This window comes from Eubalaena glacialis, chromosome 20, assembly GCF_028564815.1.
Source record: "Eubalaena glacialis isolate mEubGla1 chromosome 20, mEubGla1.1.hap2.+ XY, whole genome shotgun sequence".
Lineage (NCBI taxonomy): Eukaryota > Metazoa > Chordata > Mammalia > Artiodactyla > Balaenidae > Eubalaena > Eubalaena glacialis.
The window spans coordinates 6,468,699-6,491,188 of record NC_083735.1 but is presented as its reverse complement, the minus strand read 5'-3'; the positions used below and the strand labels follow the sequence as shown (position 1 = coordinate 6,491,188).

Genomic DNA, 22,490 nt, shown 5'->3' with positions numbered 1-22,490 from the left:
ATCTTGTCTTCAAAGGAAAGGCATTCGACTTCACAGCGACCTTCCATTTTCAGACAGCTTAGTTGTCTTCGAAGTCCTCCTCTGGCTAGAAAGTGAAGAAAGCAATTAGTCTTCAGTTATCCAGTACTTAATTACTGGAAGGCAAACTTTCACCATCCAGACCAATTTAGAATTCCCCGTTACCGAATTTCATGGAGACATAGAGTGTGAATCTAGATATCAGATAAGGCAGATGTGACCTGAACAGCTATGTCTGAACTCAGATCCCTGGTTCAGTATATACAGTGTCCTTCCTTTGTATTCAACTGGGAAAAACAAAAAAGAGTTCCCTCAGCTATAATCTTTGTTGGACATATAGAAACAGAATGTTTCTTCCTGGGAGGAGACAATATACCTTCTAATTCCAATAAACAGTCTTTTCCAATAAATGATTTTTTTCTTGTCTCCAAAATAATAGTCTCTGATAAATAACACAAGGCAAAGATTGTGCTATTTACATTATCGGCAGGTCAGCGACAGACCATATGCACTGGCACATGGTTGTGGTATTCCATAGTTTTGGTATAAAGATGAAGAGAAACGTGGCACTAGCCTGCTCTGTAAATAACATCAAAGGAATACTGTCTTTAGCTCTGCAGCAACGTTAGGGCAGCCTAGGCAATGTGCGTTCATTCAGAACAAAGAGACCAAGCTGAAGGGAGTAAAATGTTTTAAGAGGAATGATTGAAAAAAAAATGGTGATATATATTCTTTGGAGAAATAACTGAAAGAACTGACAGTTGTTCTCAGAAGGCATAATGCTTATTCTTGGAAAGAACAATTCTGGGGGGAAGTGTGCATATTAGCTGTCATACATCTCAGACATTACCATGTTGCAGGCTTGTTAATGCCCAAGGTAGGACTAACCAATGGAAAAAAATCACAAGAACTTAGATTTCTGCTTAAAGGGAAACATTTTCAGTAGTCCAAAGTTGAACGTGGGATATTGTGAGTTATAGATCACTGAAATTTATCAGGCATCAGGGCAGTCAATTGACATGCTATATGTTCACATTGAATTGGGGCAGAGAATAACAATAATAATGATAAGAACAACAGGAACAAAACAATAATAATAGTTAACTCTATCAATGCCTGGCACTGTTTAAGCAGCTTATATAAAGAGAGACTGTCCCCAAGCAGTCATTTTCCCCTTCAGTCTTTTAGTAAAAGAACCTCTGAGTTTTAGCTGGCCACATGGGTCCTTAGGTAAAGACAACTGTTCCTGGCTTTCTGTTTCCGTATGGCCAAATGAATGAGTTTGGACCAATAAAATAGGACTGGAGAGATGTGAGCTGTTTCTACGTAATCTTTTTTTTTTTTTTTCCTCTTTAAAGTGTTCTTTATTTTTTTTTAACATCTTTATTGGAGTATAATTGCTTTACAATGTTGTATTAGTTTCTGCTTTATAACAAAGTTCTATGTAATCTTTTAAATCATGTCTTTTACTAAATTTTTATCCCTTCCTTTTAGAGCATCTTAGAATCAATGACATAGTCACATGTTTAGGATGGCAAGGTTGACCTTCCTCCCTGGTCCCAGCATGACTTACTTGATGGAGAAGAGCCTTCTACCCAACCTACTCAACTTACCTATTTTGGGACTTCTACAGGAGAGAGAAATAAATTCTTTTTTCTGTTACTCTAGTTTAAGGTTTTTTTGTTTTGTTTTGTTTTATTTTAATTAAAACCAGTTAGCCTCTACTCTAATAACTATAATAAATGTCTTGATCTTTTAAAAAAGCCCTATTACTATTTACATTTATAGGAAACAAACTGAAACACAGAGTTCATAAATCTTATGAGGATTGGAACTGAGATCGGCCTCAAATATTTTGGCATGACAGTCTGTGCTCATCACCTCTTTTATTGAGCATTAAACTCACTTCGGATGCTGAGATTCTATGTGATTGTCGTGGTGGTCCTAATTTGTGCCCAAACTGTGCTCCTTATTGAGAACCAAATGTGTCTGAGCTGAGTTTTGGGGACAAGGAGCTCTTACGCATCTCCTTCTGCAATTGATTTGAAGCAGCTGGAGTCCTGATGGAAGGAGATGGAGAGGACAGCTTGAAATGTGTTTCCTTAGCCTGGATCCATTGGCTGACACGTCCACCCCTGACCGGGAAGGAGACTGAGGGCAGAAGTTAAGTAACTGACTTTACAAGAGGGGCTTTCAAACAGGAGGGCAGTGTTCCTCGGCTCTGTTCTTTGTTTCTAGTCCTGCCTGTTTTCAAAAGTGCAATGCAAATAACCACCTCCCAGGAAGCCATTCCTGACCACCCGTCACCCCCCCACCCCTGCCACCAGTTAGAAACGAGCTTCTGCTTCAATGGCTTCTCTCATACTCGTCATCTTTACGGCACTTATGAGAACTGTTTTGTATCATAGATAATTTGTGCATCTTCCTGTTTCATCCATTCACTTTATACTTTTAAAATTTATTGCATGCTTATTTATTATTATGGGCAACCCATTTTTGACCAACACAGAAATAATAGACTAATAAACTGTAAGTAAATTAAAAGCAAAGACCACGCTCTAATGTTCACCTCCACTTTACCTCCTTTTGTTATAGTTCCTAGAAAAATTTCTCATAAGTGGTAAGCACACATTCAATAGCTATTGGTTAGCTAGCTCTACTGAGGCCAGATTGTACAATAAATACGTGTAGAAGTTCAGCAACCATGAAGAAATAGGATGCTTCATGGTGTATGGAGAACTCCATGAGGAAAGGCTTCATAACAGAAGGAATGAAGGATAGTTGAGGAGGGAATGGACATAAAAGTTTATTAGGGATGAAGTCTTGGCTGTGTGGAGCAAAGAGAACCTATTTCAAAGGACTCAAGGACTTAAAAGCAAACTAATCAAGATGTTAGTGTTTTAAATGATATAATTTTCCATCAGTGTGTAAGAGCCAGAAAGAAAGTCCCAGATAATCCAAGGTTAGGAGATTTGCAGCAACTAGTGAGACATGAAAAAACAGACTGTTAAGAACTTGTTATCATAAGTTTAGTTTCACTAAGACTATAAAGGCTATATTTCTCTAAATTAACAAGAGTGTTTGGGGTTTGCCTCTGACATTTTCTCTCATTTTAAAGCAATCACTTTGTCATACATTGCAGCTAGGTCAAAGATTACAGAAGGAGGAAAGAGATCTAAATGTAAAGAGAAGTCTGAACCTCTTCATAGAGCTTTTAGGGAAATTAACTAGATACTCTTCTGGTTGGAGATGGTCTGGATCAGTGTGGTCCCATTGATTTGTGTCTAAGCTTAGGAAAAGATTTCCTGTAACTGGTTTGTTCTGGGACCTTTTTAGGACATAGGGCTGAGTCATGTACTTTTCTAAAAGCTGAGCTTTCTTCTCAAAAGACAGATCCTGAACAGACTGCCATCCATACATCTATAAGGATTTCCCTCTTAACTGAGAAAATTTGAGCAAGAAGAATGATGGCAGCAAACATTAAGAAAAAGATTTTCTTCTTATCTAAGAGTTTACATGCAACTTACTTTTATAAGACTCACTCAGCCATTATTGATTGGCACCTGGTATATTTGTTTTTTTAAAAAATTATACTCTCTGAAAAAATTTTATCTCCCCATATATATTGTAAACTCCATAAAGGAAAATACCTATCTTCTCATCTCTTTCTTTCCATTCATTCCTTACAACAGTGCTTTGTAACAGTCGGAGCTCAAAATATATGTATTTGACTTATTAATTGATAGCTGTCCAGTTAGAGGAATCTACGAAGCAATTAATATGAGAATTGTTACTGAATGTTCAAAGTTTTTATATATGTATGGTATTATTAAGGATAATAATATTATTATGTATGCCCATATTTTATATTTTATGGGGATAGTATTCATTCAACAAATATGTGTTGGACAATAAATACAATGTGTATTTATATGTTACTAAGAAATCTGAATTTTATCCTAAAATCAAAGGAAAGTCATCGAAGGGTTTTAAGTAGGGGAGTTATCTGAAAGATTAAAAATCAAATGAGATATAAAGCGTTTTATAAATCATTAAGAGAAGAATAAACATTTCTGTAGAAAAATGGACTAAAGACATGAAACAGCAATTAATAAAGGAAGAAATATGAAAAAAAATCAAATGAGGAGTTCCATTTCTAATAAAGTGAGGAGAGCTCCTAACAGATGATCTTTTCCATTGATAACAAGTGAAACTCTGGGGGAAAAAAAAACCCAAAAATTAACCTACCTGAAGGATATGAAAGTTGAAATAGAGGCAGACATGTTTTGGAGAAAAGCCAAAACTTGGAAAAATGGACCAGCACAGAATGAGTTCTCTGATTGCAGTGTGGTGTAGAGAAGTTAAAGCTCCAAAAATAAATATGTAAAAATAACCCAGCATCTTGCTAAACTTAGGACGCAAGGGCAGAATCAAAGTTAGTCATGACTGCTGGAAAATACTGGAACTTGAAAAGCCAGAGAAGGGGAGCCAGGTTATATGTGTGAACTCTGCCATGACTCTTGCTAACCCCTGATCCACACATGCACAGGGCTAACTCAGAGCAGCCTATTTTAGGTTAAAAACAAAAAACAAAAAATGAAACAGATTTGAGTTGCTGCCCATCACAGACAAGATAGTATTTGCAATTTGAGTTTAACAGTTACTTTCCTGTTAAAAAACAAAAAACTAAATTCTTCAGAGAGCATAACATAATCCAGATTCTCAGCATAGCATTTATAGTGTCCAAGACATAACTTAGATGTTGAAATGATCAAACAAGCACTTTAATACATCCATTGTAACGTCTCCAAGTGGTAAAGGAAATATACTCAAAATAAATTTTTTAAATGGGAAATCATATCATAAAAATAGAAAATGTAAAGAAATATAATATCTGAAAAAATTAACTGAATAGATTTGATAGAATAGTGAATATGACAGGATAAAGAGCAAGCGAATCAATAAAAATTATGCCATCTGAAGATCAGAGAGAAAAAAGCTTGAAAACAATAGGCATTCAAGGGCCTGTGGGACAATATCAAAAGCTGTAGTAGAGATGTAATTGCATTTCCAGGAAGATACGGGGTAAAAAGTAATTCAAGGAAATAGTGGCTGAAAACTCTGAAATTTGGTGAAAAAGACAAATTTACAAAACCAGGAAGCTCAGTAACCTGCAAAAAGCATAAATACCATGGTTAGACACATCATACTCAAACTTCTGAAATCCCCAAAAGGAAGAACATCTTGAAAGCATCCAGAGAAAAGTAACACATTCAGTTCAGGGAGACAACTGAAGCACCAATGATTTCACACTAGAAACTAGAAGTCCGATGACAGTGGGGCAACACTTTTACAGTGCTAAAGGAAAACAACAACAATGGAACAAACAGAAAACGGCCAGCCACAAATTAAATATGCAGGAAAAATCTCCTTCAAAAAGGAAGATAGAATAAAGACATTTTAGATTCAAGAAAATTCTGAGGCTGAAGGGAAATGCCAGAAAGAAACAGATTTTCAAATAGAAATGATAAATATATGAGTAACTATAAAAAATACTTTGTCTTTTAATTTATTTGAAATTTATGTGACTTTTTAAAGAAAAACTGTAACATTGCATTGTGGGTTTATAATGTATGTACATGTAATACACACTAAAAATATAGCATAAAGAACAATGGGAGTGGGGAGAAATATTTCTACCTATAAAGTTACAAGATTTCTAAATTTCAAATAAAGTAGATTACTACCAACTCTAAGTAGGTATGAAAGATTGTTGTGAAGCTTACAATAGTAGCTGATATGTGGCAAAGCATATTGCAAACCTGACACAATTTAAATGGCATCTATTTAATATTGTGATTATGAGCTAAAAAATATAGTGACAGAGGTGAGTTAGCCTGAAAAGAAAAAAAAAGTTACAGATGTATATTGACATCCCCTATGAAAATAGTAATTACAATACAAAGAGTGCTAGCTATGAAGAGAATACATAAATTATAATGGAATTCTTGACACAAATATTTAAATAATTTGAAGAAGACAAGAAAGGGAGAACAGAAGAATAAAATCAGAATGAACACACCAAAAATAATAAATTGATTGACAAAAATCTAACAATTATTAGTTATGTAGAAATGTTAATGGACCAAACAATCTCATTAAAGGCAGCATTAATGATTAGGTGGATTAATCAGGAAGACAAAACTGTGTTGTCTCTAAAGAAGCATTTCTCCAAGCAATCTTTTTCTTTTGAAATAGTTATGAACTCCCAATAAATTGCAAAACTGGTACAGAGAGGTCTTGTGTACCCATCACTCAGCCTACTCCAATGATGACATCATCCATAATTGTGAATTATCAAAGCTAAGAAATAAATTGGCACAATAAAATTAACTAGACCATAAATTATAAGGAAAGCATTTAAAAGATTAAGACAGAGTTTGAAGGTAAATGGATGGAAAAACATAAACTATGAAAATATCAAGGGTAAGAAGGCTGGAGTGGCAATTTAGTCTCAGATAAAATAGAGTATTATCAGATAGAAAGTGGGATGTTGCATAAGGAAAACAGCTAATTCATTTAAAAACGACATACAAATTATTAACATGTTCGTGTGTAATTGAATTGATGGAGAAATAGTTTCAGAATCATAGTATAGAAGATTTTTACATTCTCTCAGCAATTGATAAAACAGTAGGACACAAATAGTGAAGACATGGATGATCTAAACAACCCTATCACCATGTTGACTAAATTGATATTTATAAAATACAACATAAAACAATTGCAAAACACACCCTTCTTTTAAAGTACATATGATACATTCACCAAAATAGATCACATACTAGGCCATAAAACAATTATTGATGTACTTAAAAACATTTAAATTTTACAAAGAATGTTTCTCACCACAAAAGGATTAGATTAGAAATTAATAATAATAAGCTGTTTAGGAAATTTCCAAATACTTGGAAATTAAGGAATATAACTCTAGATTGTGTATGTATCAAAGAACAAATGATAAGGGTAACTAGAAAACATTTCAAATTGAATATAAAGAATATGTCAAATTTTGTGGGATCCAGCAGAAGAATCACTTAGAAATTTATATCCAAATGTTTATTTTAGAAAAGGAGAAATGTATAAATCTATGACTTAAAATTCCTTTTTAAGAAAAAAATAAAGGCAAGTTAAGTCCAAGTATGTAGAAGGAATGAAAGAGGGGTTAGCACTACAGAGCCTACAGACATTATAATTGTCAGAGCAGATTACTGTGCACCAGTTATTGATACCAAGAGAGTAGAGTACTGTGCACTAGTTACCAATCCTAGGGGAGAACTCTAAGCATTCTGCCTATTGCACCTTGGTGTCAGATCAGCCACAGCAGTGGGTGTGGGTCCATCTGTGACCCGTGGGTCTCTCCCAGTGGCCAATGCAAAGCAGTTTGCCCACATACACCTTACTTGTTCCAAAACAGAAAGACCCCGTCCCCTCCCCTCAGGGGCCAGACATAACAGTGGGGTTGGCCGGTGCCACATGATGCACATGCTTCAGGCAAAGACAAAGGAGCATTCTGGAAGCCTGAAAGAGGGACGGATATTCCCACACAAGGTTACAAGCCCAGTACAGGCTGTGTGGGCTTTTTATCTCTTGGTAAGGAAGTGTTCCAAGTCTGAACCCATCTTATGATGCTAAGTAGAGGTCCAAAGACTGCACACATGAGACTGCCATTCCCAGCAAAATAATAGAAAATATTATTAACAACTGTATGCCTAAACATTCAACAACTTACATAAAAGAGAAAAATTCCTTCAAAGTTTCAACTTACCAAAATTGACACAAGAATTAGCAGAAAGTTCAAATATTTCTATATCTCTTAAAGAAGTTGTTTTTATTATTACTAAGCAAAAGATGGCTTCTGCTTAGAATGTAGAAAAATGGAAAGGGCATCTTCCCACATCAGCCAGACACACACCAAAATGCAGGGTGAGCTGCAAGTATTCAAAGTTTCTTGAACTCTTCAGAAAGCTAAGGCTACAAGGCGACTGCCTATTTCCAAATCTAAGATGAGAGAGGGACCTCCAATAAAGACAGGCCATAAGCACTTGCTTACCTAAGGCAGCTTCTACCAGACACTGGTAAAAGGAGTTCAGGTAAGTCTATAAAGAATTGCTAATAGCAAGTGTAAACTAGAAAGAACATATAGAACTCCTGGGAGCCACAGACAAAAGAGACATTCACACCAACGTCCAAGTTCTTCTTCATGAACCTCACCAGATGCTCACAAAAAAATATAAGAGTATGGAGTTGACAGTCTTGGGAAAGCATCCTTCATGATGTAGGCTGGGATGAGGGGGACAGTAGCCAATGTGAGAAAGGCACAGAGCCCAGCCAGAATCCTCCCACATGGAAAAAAAAGCCTTACAACTCCGTGGGAAGGGCAGCAAGCACTGTTTACCAGTGTTTTGAGGGCAAACATACAGCACCGGTTTAAAAAAAAAAATCAAAGTTGAGGGAAAGGAACACAAAACAAAACAAAAACCTCTACCCTTGGCAGAAGGAAAGTCATTAATAGGGGGCCTTATGTGTCCCGGGGGTGGGGGGGTGAGAAAGAACACTGAGAAGAACTGCATTAAACTTCTCATCTCATCAAAAAAATATGCAAACCATAAGAAAATGGAGTAACATCTTTAGAATTCACCAGAGGTGCCATCTGGACCTTGGTTTTACTATGTAGTTTTTTGTTTTTTATTATCAATAAATTCTCTTTACTTGTTATAGGTCTATTTAGGTTTTCTGTTTACTCTTGTATCAGTTTTGATATTTATATCTTTCTAGGAACGTGTCCAGTTTATCTAGATTATCTAAAATGTTGCCATACAATTGTTCCTAGTATTCCCTTATAATAATTTTTATTTCTTTAAGGTTAGTAGTAATGCTTCCTCTTTTATTCCATATTTTAGTAACTTGAGTATTCTCTTTTTTTCTTGGTCAGTCTAGCTAGAGGTTTGTCAATCTTGTTGATCATTTCAAAGAACAAACTTTTGGTTTTGTTGATTTTTTTCTATTGTTTTTCTTAGTCTCTATTTCATTTATTTTCACTCTAATCTTTATTATTATCTTCCTTCTGTTTGCTTTGGGTTTAGTAATGAGTTTATTGATTTGAGATCTTTCTTCTTTTTAAATATAAGCATTTGAAACTATAATTTTTTCTCTAAGCATTGGTTTAGCTGCATCCCATAAGTTTTGGTATTTTTTAAAATTTTTCACTCACCTTGAAATATTTTCTAATTTTTCTTGTGATTTCTTCTTGACTCATTATTTGGGGGTGTGTGGTTTAATTTTTACATATTTGTGACTTTCCCAATTGTCCTTCTGTTATTCCCTTGTGGTTGGAGAGCATACTTTGTATGATTTCAATTCTTTTTATTGAGGATGTTTTCTGGCCTAACATATGGCCAATCCTGGAGAATACTTCAGAGAAGTAACTTGAGAGAATCTGTGTTTTGCTGTCATTGGGTGGGCTGGGCCATAGATGACTGTGAGGTCTCGTGGGTTTTACATTGTTCTTCAAATCTTATATTTCCTTGCTGCTCTTCTTTCTGGTTGTTCTATCCATTATTGAAAGTGGGATATTGATAATTGGGATATTGATAACTATTGATAATAGTCTCCTACTATTATTATTGAATTAAATATTTCTCCCTTCAATTCTGTCAGCTTTCACTTCATTTTGGGGGGGCTTTGTTGTTAGGTGCATATATATTTATAATTATTATGTCTTCTTGCTGGATTAACTCTTATATTATAAAAAGCTCTTTTGTCTCTAGTAGCAATTTTGTCTTAGTCTGTTTTGTCTGCTGTTAGTATAACCCCTACAGCTCTCTTTTGGTTACTGTTTGCATGGTGTATCTTTTTCCATCCTTTTACTTTCAACCTCTTTGTTTCCTAAATCAGAAGAGTGTCTCTTATAAACAGCATATAGTTGGATCTTTTTAAAAAAACGTTCATTCTGCTAGTCTCTGCTTGGGGTGCTTAATTCATTTGCATTTAATGTCATAATTGATGAGGTAGGATTTATATCTTCCATTTTGCTATTTGTTTTCTAAATGTTGTCGTTTTTGTTCCTCCATTCTTCTATTACTGACTTATTTTGTGTTTGCAAATAGATATTGCTTGGTGTACATCTTAATTCCTTTTTACTTTATTTTACTTTAGTCCCTTTTATTTTATTTAATTCCTATTTATTTTGCTGTATATTTTTGAGGTAATTTATTAATTACTTGGGGATTTACAATTAATTTAAAACAATCTTGTTTGGATTAATGCTAACTTAATTTCAATAGTAAATAAAAACTTTGCTCCATATAGCTTTGTTTCTTTTCCCCTCACTTGTGCTATGAAAAAGAAGTTGGAGAGTTTTGAAGATGAGAATCTCTCTTGCTGGCCTTGAAGAAAGCTGCCACTTTGTGGAAAGAGTCACGGGAGTGCTAGGCAGCCGCTGCTTGCTCAGGACAAGGCCCTGGCTGACGTCCTTTCCTGCCTCAGATGATATCAGAGTCCCAACCAACACCGTGATTTCAGTCTTGTGAAACCCTCAGCAGAGAAGCCAGCTATACCGTGCCCAGGCTTCTGACCCACAGAAGCGTGAGATAACGTGCGATGCTTTAAGCTGCCGAGTTCTAGTACTTTGTGATACAGTAAAACAAACAAACACAGCAGTATCACAGGTAGAATCTTTATGGTAAGCACATTTATGTGTTCTTTTGGGGCTCTTGTGTGGCCCACCTCACTGTGCATCTTCCTGAATGGTTAATATTCTTTCTGGTTGATCTCTTATGGATTGACCTCAGCTCCTCTCCTCGCCCAGCTCTATCCTGAAACCACTTACTACAGGTTCCCTTTGCCCTCACAGGCCACATTATTGGGGGGTTTCCCTTTAGGACAGTTTCAGCCCGGTGACCCTGGTCCATTCACTTGGTCCGTGGGAATCACACCCATTTCCTTGCCTAATATCGTAAGTGCAGCTACTCCACTGTTGCTCCCTTCTTGTTCTGCCGTCATAGGCAACTCCAGCCAGAGCTCTTTTCCGGTAGATATTTTCAGGCGTGAGTCAGGCATGAGCACCACGGGGTGACATGTCAGATTCTCCAGGGAGGCTTCTTGTAGCCAGTCTCATAAGGACTGGCGTGAAAGCGTTGTTTTCCTCACCTTTCCCCCTGAGAGGCTGAACCCCCCACCCACATTTTCCAGAGAAATCCTGTCCCTTGACTCCTTTAGCTTTCTTTTATGCCCTCAAGTTAGTACAAGGCTGAGTGTTTCCAAACACATTCTGTGGTCACCCTCTTTGCCATTCTTGCCTTTGCAGTTTAGTACCTCAGTTGGGAACGTGGAAGTTAATGATACTTAGTGTTTTGTCCTCTACCTTTTGGGAATTCAGCCCAAACTGATCTGCCTTGCTCTATAGGCATTGTCATTCTCTTTCAGTTATTGTGAGAGGGCTTTGAAGTAGAACCCAGAACCAAGAAGGGGTAATAGCCACCTAGCATGAGACCACCAATAGCTATTGGGTTGACCAAAAAGCTCGTTCAGGTTTTCCATAAGATGTTACGGAAAAACCTGAAAACCCCGAACGAACTTTTTGGCCAACCCAACACAATTTCAAATTAATGGAGATAAAATCTTGCTAAACAGGAGCCTTATGCAGACTAACGTGAGTGGAGATACCTTAAGAGAAACCAGCCCCAGTGTCTCTCTTCCTTGCCGTTTCCCGCTGACCCATCCAGCATTCAGAAGACATTCCCCTTCAGAAGATCCAGCAGAAACTGATATCAGAGATCTCCATAAGGTACTGTGGAATCAACAGAAACTTATCTGAGGAAGTCATGGGCATCCACTTGACATCTGAAAGGGCTGACTTTTCAAGTAACAAGAAGTTAGTGTGAGTTGAGACTTTATTATTCTGTAGGAAGGACTGGTGTCTCAGGGGTAAAAAAAAAAGGTAATTGGATGGAAAAGTTCTAAAAAGAGCAAAGTATGGAAGAGAGAAGAGAGCAAGAGAAAGAAGGGAAATTTGTGAATAGTTGAGCATTTATAGGAGGTGTCCTCTGAGACCATAAGCCATCTGACTCTGGATGCTATTTAAGGTAATTATTAAGGTACTATCAGGGCACAACCACTGGTCCCCCACTCTGTATGACTCTGAGACATGTCCATGAATTCTTCTATAAAAAAGACTTCAGTTAGGGTCCAGAACACCTTCAGTTTTGGGAATCAAGCAACATGGGATATGGAATGAGTAGGGGATACCCTGGCCTCATGATGCTCTGTGAACCATCAACTGTACTCTTGCTGGGGAGACCTGGGCAGGAGGAGCATCCACTAGCAGGTGACGACTCAACCAGGTTCTCGAGACCAGAGCCTCCACTTGCCGCTTCCCTCAATTAATTCCTGTGAAAATGAAGGAAACGCTGTAGGGTTCACAATGGTTATGTCTCAGATCTCTTTTGGAGAACAATTGATCAAATGTAAATGGATCTGACAACAGAGTCAGCCTAAAAGTCAGATCAGCCAAGCTCCAGGCATGAAAATGGTTCCCATACCAGAAGATTCAATAAAGAGGATTTAATATGGACAGCTGGTGATACAGTGTTGGAAAAACCAAACCTGCAAAATGGGAACAATGAGGCCACACTAACACTAGCCACAGCTGGAATCCCCCCCCCCCCTGCCGTATGGCTGGAGAAAAACAGGAGGCTCTGGTGTGTGCCCAGGAGCGGGGACTAGCTGGCAGGAGCGGTGCCTGCAGTGGGAGTGCCGAGCGAGAAGTGAGGACACGAGCTGGAGCGGTGAGAGAGCAAATCCCAAAGTTCTCCTGTCCTCTCGTCTGCCATTCTTCTGCCAGGCACTTGCAGTTGACTGACACCAGCCAGAGAAGCCAGGAAGCTTAGAGAGTGAGGCTTGCAGAGAATCCGCCAGCTATACAGAGCAGAGCAGGGAGAGGACAGGGAGTGGATCTGAGTGCACAACAACACATGAGGCCGTGGTCCACTCAAATGTGGAGCAACTTCTTGTTCAGTCTCACATGTTAAAACTGAGGGCTCCGGCTTCCCTGGTGGCGCAGTGGTTGAGAATCTGCCTGCCAATGCAGGGAACACGGGTTCGAGCCCTGGTCTGGGAAGATCCCACATGCCGCGGAGCAACTAAGCCCGTGAGCCACAATTACTGAGCCTGCGCGTCTGGAGCCTGTGCTCCGCAACAAGAGAGGCCGCGATAGTGAGAGGCCCGCGCACCGCGATGAAGAGTGGCCCCCGCTCGCCGCAACTAGAGAAAGCCCTCGCACAGAAACGAAGACCCAACACAGCCATAAATAAATAAATAAATAAATAAATAAATAAATAAATAAATAAATAAATAAATAAACAAACCCAAAGTTTAAAAAAAACAAAAAGACAGAACTTTCTACCTAAAACTTGCTTTTAAAAACAAACAAACAAACAAAAAAAAAACTGAGAGCTCAGGTTTGAGTCACTACTCACAGGACTGATAATTTTGACCTTTATTTTGTGAAGCTACAAATTTTATTTCATAAGGCAAAGTTATAGAGTCAACCATTTATGCATATTCAATGCTGAACATTTTGAAATTAATCTCTAACATTTTCATCCACTGGTAGAAAGAGAAACACAGAGTTGGTGCCCTGGACCTTAACTGAGTAGATGTGAGATGTTTTAAAAAACACACACACACCATATCCTCTCTAACACCTGTTGTCTCTTGTCTTCTTGATGACGGCCGTTCTGAGTGGTGTGAGGTGTGGTTTATGAGTTGCATTTCCCTGACGAGTAGTGACGTTGAGCATCTTTTCAGGGAACTGTTGGCCATTTACGACAATATGGATGGACCTTGAGCACATTATGCTCAGTGAGATAGTCAGAAAAAGACAAGTACTGAATGATATCTATTATATGTGGAATCTAAAAAAGTCAAACTTGTAAAAAACAGAGAGTAACATGGTGGTTACCAGGGGATGGGAGGTAGGAGGGCGACACTGATGTTGTTTAAGGGTACAGACTTGCAGCAGGTAGTAAATAAGCCATAGTGATCTAATGCACAGTATAATGAATACAGACAACAGTTTTGCTGAGAGACTAAAACTTAGTTATCCGAACACTAAAAAGAAAGGATAATTAGGTACGATGATAGAGGTGCTAAATATCGCTACAACAGCAATCATATTACAATATATAAATCTATCAAATTAACATGTATGTCTTAAATTTACACAGTTCTATGTCAAATATATTCAATAAAAAATACACCATAAGTACTAGAATGAGTGACAATATATTGGTACAACAAGAAATGATGTGGAAAAAATAATTTGTTAAACTCTAAAGAATTATAATCCCATTAACAGTGTTGTGGATGCCATTTTCATGTACCTACTTTGTGAGAATTAGTGCATGTAAATGGATACACAGAACATGATAGTGGTGTGCACACCCTTTACTGGTTTCCAGCTATGACCTTGAGGAAATGACAGCCTGCCTGGGTCTCAATTTCTTCAAATATAAATGGGGATAATAAAATCTACCTTATAAGATGATTGTGAGTCATACAAGAAAATTATGGGGGAAAGATTCATAAATTATAAGGAACTCTATAAATATATAGTAATAGTATCTGATTCTGTGAGTAGCTATCAGGTACCCACTCACGTCTTGACTTTTTTGTTAATTTAAGTATAGTTGATTTACAATCTATTAGTTTCAGGTGTACAACATAGGAAGTCAATATTTTATAGATTACACTCCGTTTAAAATTATTATAAAATATTGGCTTTATTCCGCATGCTGTACAGTATATCCTTATAGCTTATTTATTTTATACATAGCAGTTTGTACCTCTCCATCTCCCACCCCTACCTTGCCCCTCCCCCATTCCCTCTCCCCACTGGCAGCCTGCTTAAAGATTATCTTAAAAAATAAGCAAAGAAACAAAGGAAGAAGGAAATGAGCATGATCCTGACACGCGCTGTGTGACTTGGTTAAGCTGCATAACTTCTCTTGACCTTCCTTGAATATCCGGTCCTGTTTCTGAAGCCAGAAGAGTGCTGGTGTGGCTTACTGGACCCTCCGTCGGCAACAGAAAAAGTTCACCTTGCAATTCCCAACAATCTTCTCGTCCTCCGCGCACATCTTCCTGCATTTGCCCCGGCCGAGCCTGCATGGCTCGCAAGGAGCAAAGTCACCTGCGCCAAGAAAGAGCTGCTGACATGCCTTTCCCAAGGGCTCTCTAGGGAGGGGAAAGAAGAAGGGAGGCTTGGGGTTTATGATTATAAAAAGTGTTTTCAAGAAACAGCCTGGACTTTTCCAAGGAGCTCCACTTCTTTCAGAGTAGAGTTGGGGAGAGTTAATGTTTAAGCAAGAGGAAGGTGCAGTCCCTGTCTTCATGGGTTTAGCAACCTGCATGGGTCAAAAGTAAGCACAGTTGGACAGAGTGTCATGTATATTACGGAACCATAAAAATACATACCTGATGCTGCTGTAAAGGTTACAAGGTGAAAGTGGGAGGGTTATCTTGTGGTTTGGAAAGATCTTTGAGGGTAGAGTTTCAAGACTCAGGTTCAGTTTTGTTTGGGCCAGGTAATGGCCACGTGTCCTCGGTAAACTGCTTAATCTCGGCTTTGTCATTTGTCAAATGGACATTCTAGAAATACTTGCTACATTTTTAATTTTTTTAGTGGTCAAATGGAATAATTTATGTGAGAATATTTTGCCAAACACTGTCTACTCAGTTAGCTGTTCTGGTTGTTCCTTTAAGCAGAAACTTTTTTGCAGGACCACAAAGAATTTTTCAGGATAACGTTCATGGACCAGGTAGGTAGTGCCTCTGCTAGCCAGGAAGCCTGTATTTGCTGGCCTGATTCTCCAGGGGCAGCATTTAAATTGTAACCTCTTACTTTCTTTCCTGTTATAACCACCCCTCCCCAATAACCTCACAACAACATAGAGCCTTCAGGTTGGTGCCGCCACTGCAGTCGTTCAGCCAGCTCCTAGCAGCTCACTCCTCCGTCCTCGGTGTCATGTCAGTCGTGGTCCTCTGCTTGTTTCCGGCCTCACCACCTGCTCCTCACCCTGCGCACGGAGCGAGTTGCTCCGTAACTCACCCAGCTGCCGTTGGTCCATTCCCGGGGCTCCGTCCTGTTGCCTGGCTACTGGATCTCCTGAGGTCGCCCACATAACTTCTGAATACGAACTCACAGATTGTGTGTGTTCATGCTAAGTGTTGCTTACATTGTATTGGAGATTTCCATGGTCCTGGGGACTGCCTTGGCTCTCCGTTTGCTCCTAGGAAGGCCACTGTTAGTGTCAAATCCGTCCCCTCAGCCTTTGGTCTACTAAGCCCGGGTTCGTGTCACCTTCCTCTTTTCCTTGATGCTGTACACTCATCAAACCTTTGGATAAGAATTCCGATCGACTCCAAAACAAAGTCCCTGGTGACTTATTCTCACTCTCTTTGACTGGAGGTGAGAGAAGATGTCAGGTAGAGCTCTACTGAAGATGCGCTCCTCCTAGCAGCAGATGGCATCAAAGTCTCCCTGATAACAAATATCAAACCAGTATCTTTCTTCTCCACCACCTTGGTCTAAAGCCTACAGTACAATTCTGTGGCTTCAAGGCACCTCAGATCAATAGCTGAATCTCAAGCTTCTCAACTTCTTGTTCATGTCTAGCTTCTAATTTTATGATTTTCTCCTAAATTTCAGTCTCCTTCCTCACCTAGGATCTTCTACATTAGCCTCCACCTGGCTTTCCCAGCTTGTGTAAGCCCCACTTCTCTTCACACGGATTTGCTAATAGTTGTGCTTTGGTGTCTCAGCCTGTCCTACTTCCTGAGATTCTCATTACTGAATCAGGGAAGAATCAACATTTTCAGCCATGGAATCAGAGAGGATATGGGATTCTGTTGTATTTCTCATCTGACTTACTCTTTGGAATGCCAGGGATTACCTCTAGATTCCCATTTGCTACAGACCTAGAATACCCATTCTCCGACCCATCACCCGAGTAACCCTCTCTGGTTATGTTTATACACAGGGCTTACGTGCAGCTGGTACCCACCGGCACTGGCAAAATCATTGCTTAAGGCAGCATCTGCTCTTCTCCAGGCAGCATATGGTCTGATTGTTCAATGCTTGTGCAGCACAGTTTGTTGAAGATTTTGTTTGCTACCTCTGCTTACGAGTATTGCTGGGCATTATCCTACCTGGTTGATAGTCACGGTATTAAAACTTGTCCTGACTTGGAAGTCTAGCTTACTACTTATTATTTGTATCCCCTGGGCTAAATTATTTAACATCTAATCTGTATCTCTGCTTCATCTTCTGTAAGATGGTGGTTATAATAGTACCTTCCTTAAAGGGATGTTTTGGAGATCAAATGACATAATCCACATAAAGTTGTTAATAGACTGCCTGGTACACCATAAGCACTGAATGACTAGTGGCAACCTTACTCTTTCTCACTCTGAAATTCTGTCTGAACACTTGTAAATTTTGTTTAGAATTACCCAGAAATATTTCTTTCAGTTCTGTTTATAATATGCTTTTTTTTCCTGTATAAGGTGAGTTCACAGAAAAAACAATCAGTGGGCTATTCATTATGAATATCTCTTCTGCAGTGGTGATGAGTTTTCACTGAAACGCCCTGACTCCTTTATTTGATCCTTTTTAGACCAGTGGTATACGTTTGGGACACACCTTACTGGATTTAGGAGCAGAGGCTATAAGAGATAGGTGGGCATGTTCTCAGGGCAGTGTTAACTGGCTGGTACAAGCTTGATCCTGTCACCTTGGTTTAGTTAGTACCATGAGCTACTGAGAACAGCCACGAGGTCCAAAGCCCCATGACCAAAATTACAATCCAGTAACAAAGAGATTTCTCTGTGAAATGGAAAATCCAGATATGACGCTGGGAACAAGAGGAAGAGAAGAAGGTAGAGTTAGTGGGCTGGGATTTCAGGCAATTCTGTTTTCACCACTATCTACATGGCTTCCTGAAGTCAGAGATACCTAACAGGGCCAGAGTTCCTAAAAGTAAAAAGGGATTTAACCTACCTGCTGGAAGTGGCTGGGAATACTCGAGTCCTGCCTGGCACCCTAAATTCAAAACAAAGCACATTTTGGACATGAATATCAATGCGGGAAATAGCACTGTGTAAAAGTTTTCCCAACTCACAGAGGTTGAATCTTTATTCTATTTTTGAAGGCCAGAACTCCTGGTATCCAAGAATAAGTTTGTTTTTTATTTTAAAGGAATCATAGGGCTTCCCTGGTGGCACAGTGGTTAAAAATCCACCTGCCAGTGCAGGGGACATGGGTTCGAGCCCTGGTCCGGGAAGATCCCACATGCCGCGGAGCAACTAAGCCCATGCGCCACAACTACTGAGCCTGCGCTCTAGAGCCCGCAAGCCACAACTACTGAGCCCACGTGCCACAACTACTGAGCCCACATGCCACAACTACTGAAGCCCACGCGCCTAGAGCCTGTGCTCCGCAACAAGGGAAGCCACCACAATGAGAAGCCTGCGCACCGCAACGAAGAGTATCCCCCGCTCACCGCAACTAGAGAAAGCCCGCACGCAGCAACAAAGACCCCATGCAACCAAAGAAATAAAAATAAATTAATTAATTAATTTTAAAAACATAAAAAAACAAATAAAAGGAATCATAGTTTGCTCATAGAAAATGCTACTGCAGGTTCAAGAGTTCTCATGAGAAGTGCAGAGGGGAGCTGTTACTCTCGTTTTAGGGTGGCACGCAGCAGAATCATCAAGCTTTATGCTCTGCCCCATCACGACCCCATCTCCTCTCATTTACCTGGTGGAAATTGAGCCAAAATGAAGAAAAAGGCAAAGACAAAATAAAACATCTTCCTGCTTGGCGCCATCTCTGAGGGAAGACTTCAAACAGAGGTTCAGGATTCCTTTGAGAGGACGAGAGGCTCCCTTATATTTGAAAGTAATGGGATATGCTCTTGGTCAGTGAAGTGGATCCATAAAGAAAGCACATTTATATGCTCCATTTCCCAGGATCAAGGACTGATGTGATGCATCATAACCCTTGGCCTCCATAGAGCCTTGAACTGGGGGGGATTCTGACTGGGGTGGTGGAAAGGACACCAGGCCAACTCTGCCCTAGTCCAGGGAGAAGAGCAAACTACGCCTCACCGCTCCCAGCTCAGTTTGCGTATCTATCAAGCAAGGACCAACTCAGAGTTATTGAGAGAGAGCACAGTCACTCCGCCAACCTCTCAAGGTTGCTCTGAGGAGCTGGTGTGATGATGACACAAAAGTGTTTTGAACATGTGGAATGCTGTGAAGGAGGCCTGGTGCCTGTGAGAGCTCAATAAATATATATAGTGTCACTTCCCTGGCTTTCACGTGTACTGTCCCTAAAATTCCCAAGGAGAAAGGGAGGGGTAGCAATCGTTTTGCCAAGTTACCTCTGAATCCCTGAGCCCGTAACAACATCACCTAGAAGACCAAAGTCATAGTTATCACACCCTTTTAATTCATGAAGAACATGGGTATTAAAAGTTATACCCGTATCACTGCACCCCCCAAAAGTCCCATCCTGTTGCCTATGCTCGTGCAAGGCTCTGTTCTTCATTTTTGAAATGCAAAAATAGGATAATTTTAAAATTAGTAGACTCTAATAATTAGACTCTGAAGTCAGAAAGATTGATTTAGCCAGTGTATGACCTCGGTCAGGCTGCTTAATTTTCTGAACCTCAGCTTCTTCATCCTTCAAATGAGGATGTAATGGTGGTACCTACGCCACAGGATATTGGAGAGGATTAGCTGAAATAACGTATGGAAAGTGCTTAGCAGAGTGTCGGGCGATTGTTACTAGGACTGACTCACATCTCTCTCTCTAGCGTTTCTGTAAACTCTTTTCCAAGCCCACGAATTCATAATGAAGCTTTCCCGGCCCATAAACACAACATCGCTGATACGTGTATGTGTTTTCAACAATTAAGCTTCAGGAACACAAGCTAATATGTACGTGCTGGGGGATAGAGCTGAGCCTAATGCCTTTCAACTTTGGGGCATTTTTAATAACCTGTAGCCAGGCCGGCTCTGTGGGCAGGTGACCAGGGCGGTCACAGAGCTCTTCCTGCCACCTTGGGGTTTAAAGCTCTGCACTCACTGTATTGAAATTTTCCATCCTTTTACCTTTGACTATGTGTTTTGTAAACGAAGCCTGACGCTCCCTGGGAGGGTTTCTGGTCCCCGGCGCTGCCCCATGAACCCTGGGCCCCAGCCTGGCCTCCTCCTTTCTATTCCCTCCCGGCGACCGCTGCCACCGTGCACTCCTAGCTTGGACTGGTACCCAGAGAGGGTTGGGGCCATGTTCCTGAGCCCTGTGCATCTCAGGACGGGACACCGACCAACCGGCCCCAGGGCTGCTAGTGCTGTGCTGAAGGCGGGCAGCATGACCGGAGCGAGCCTCTCCCCAGCTGCAATTCAGCACCGACGGCATCCAGCACAGGCGTTTCAGGATCTCAGGAGTCGCCCAGTTGTCATGGTGGGGATGGCAGGCCCGTGAGAAGGAGAGATGCCTGGCTTGACCCTCTCTGGGGCAAGGCACACCTGCCCAGCAGCGGGTGGCAGGACTCGGGGGCAACCCAGCAGCCAGTGGGCCACAAGCATATGCGCAGAGCGGCAGGGTGGGGGGCACCGGGGAGGGTCCGCAAGGTGTCCCTGAGTGTCCCTGTGTCCAAGGGAGTACGACATTAAACAGCAGATAAAAAATACTATGACAGAGATCTGAGAGGAAAGGAAAAAGCTTCATATTTTGGTGGCTTTAATGGCAACGTTTCCCTGCTTTTTTTTTTTTTTTTCCCTGCTTTTTGAACGTGGAATCATGTGTTTTCATCCTGCAATAGGCCCAGCAGATGATGTAGCTGGTCCTGACCTGGAGTGAACTTCCAATCTCAGAAAAATAAAATGACGCTTGAAACCACCTCTAATTATAGGGCTTGTCCTCGTCGTGGGAACCGCGAGGTCTCCCTGCACCAGTGGTCCAAAGATGGCCCCGGTGTGCTGGTCCCTGTGTCGTTTACTTCTGTAGCACAGATCACCGGGCTCCAAACTCAAATTCTTCCACATCCAGTTGCTCCGAATGTAGCATAAATAGGCATATATTCAGCCAGGAAGAGCCCCCCTGCTTTGCACACCCTGCAAAATCACACCCACCACCTGCTAACCACGGATCAGACACACCCTGTAGCCATGACCCCAAACTGCTGCCGCCTTTCTGTGCCCTCCGACCCAGAGACTCCCCACCCTGCTGCCAAGTGACGCCATCTAGACACACGAGCCCCCCTCCGATGCCCCTCTCCTCGGAGTCCCCTTGCCCTTTGGGCTGGTGGCCTCAGGCTGTGCTCTCTGGAAGGCCTCCTCCTGTAACCCTGTCCACGTGCCACCCAATATGGCCTGTGGTGTTACTGCCTCTCGCGGTCCTGCTTTTTCCTTGATCAGCCCCCAAATCCTGGAACTCACCATACTCCTGTGCTTAGAATTCACCCAATAAAATGCATTTGTCCTCTTCCCAGTGAGGTGTGAACAGGAGGACTGCTCTTTTAGCAGTTTACACACAGCACTTCCCTCAGGAGAGCTAGTTGGCTCTTTGTGAGAGCTCAGACAAGCTTCTTTAGGCTATGGTCTGAATGTCTGTGTTCCCCCCAAATTCTTATGTTGAAATCCTAACCCTTAAGGTGATGATGTTTGCGCGTGGGGTCTTTGGGACAAGATTAGGTCATGAAGGTGGTGCCCTCATGAGTGGGATTAGTGCCTTTATAAAGGAGACCCCAGAGAGATTCCCTTCCCCTTCTGCCACGTGGGGACACAGTGAGAAGTCAGCCATCTGCCACCCGGAAGAGGGTCCTCACCCTGATCTTGCACAGCCTCCAGAACTGTGAGAAATGAATGCTTGTTGTTTATAAGCCACCGAGTCTGTGGTATTTTGTTACAGCAGCCTGAGCAGACTGAGACACTACACATCCTGAATTTAGGTGAGAAACCACATGAATCCCTGACAAGAAGTGGAGTTTCCATCACCTTATTAACATTCATTTGTTTCAGAGGATCCAACGGTCAGTCTCTCATGTTTGCAACCTTCACTTGCAGATGAATCAGACTCACTTTGTAAGAAGCAAAAATAAATGAGATGAGGAGATAATAAACAAGATAAATGAAACTGTGTATAACTGAAAATATTTGGAAGTTTGTCTTTTCTTGGGGGCTTCAATCTATTTAGGTGAGGTTGGAAGGGAATAGAGAAAATGCATGTTTTCAGTCTATCATTCCTAACTGGATCATTCATCATATATAATCAATATGCATAAAAAAATACCTAACAAAAATATCATGGTGACTGAGGCTAAAGTTAGATAGGAAATCTC

General features: G+C 40.6%; 2 protein-coding genes across 2 annotated transcripts in view; one reads left to right on the top strand and one right to left on the bottom strand.

Annotated features, from left to right (window-relative positions):
* The first annotated feature begins 11,817 nt into the window (after positions 1-11,817).
* Positions 11,818-22,490, top strand: part of LOC133081178 (sperm-associated antigen 11B-like) — a 34,174-nt gene continuing 23,501 nt past the window's right edge. The window contains exon 1 of the mRNA XM_061177239.1: positions 11,818-11,866. The gene's annotated coding sequence lies outside the window, so the exon portion shown is untranslated. The remainder of the gene's footprint in view (positions 11,867-22,490) is intronic.
* Positions 15,144-18,971, bottom strand: LOC133081477 (beta-defensin 105-like). Its single transcript, XM_061177613.1, has 3 exons — positions 18,902-18,971; positions 18,140-18,181; positions 15,144-15,271 (listed from the first exon to the last, which is right to left on the bottom strand). The coding sequence occupies exons 1-3, from the start codon at positions 18,969-18,971 to the stop codon at positions 15,144-15,146; spliced, it is 240 nt and encodes a 79-aa protein (XP_061033596.1).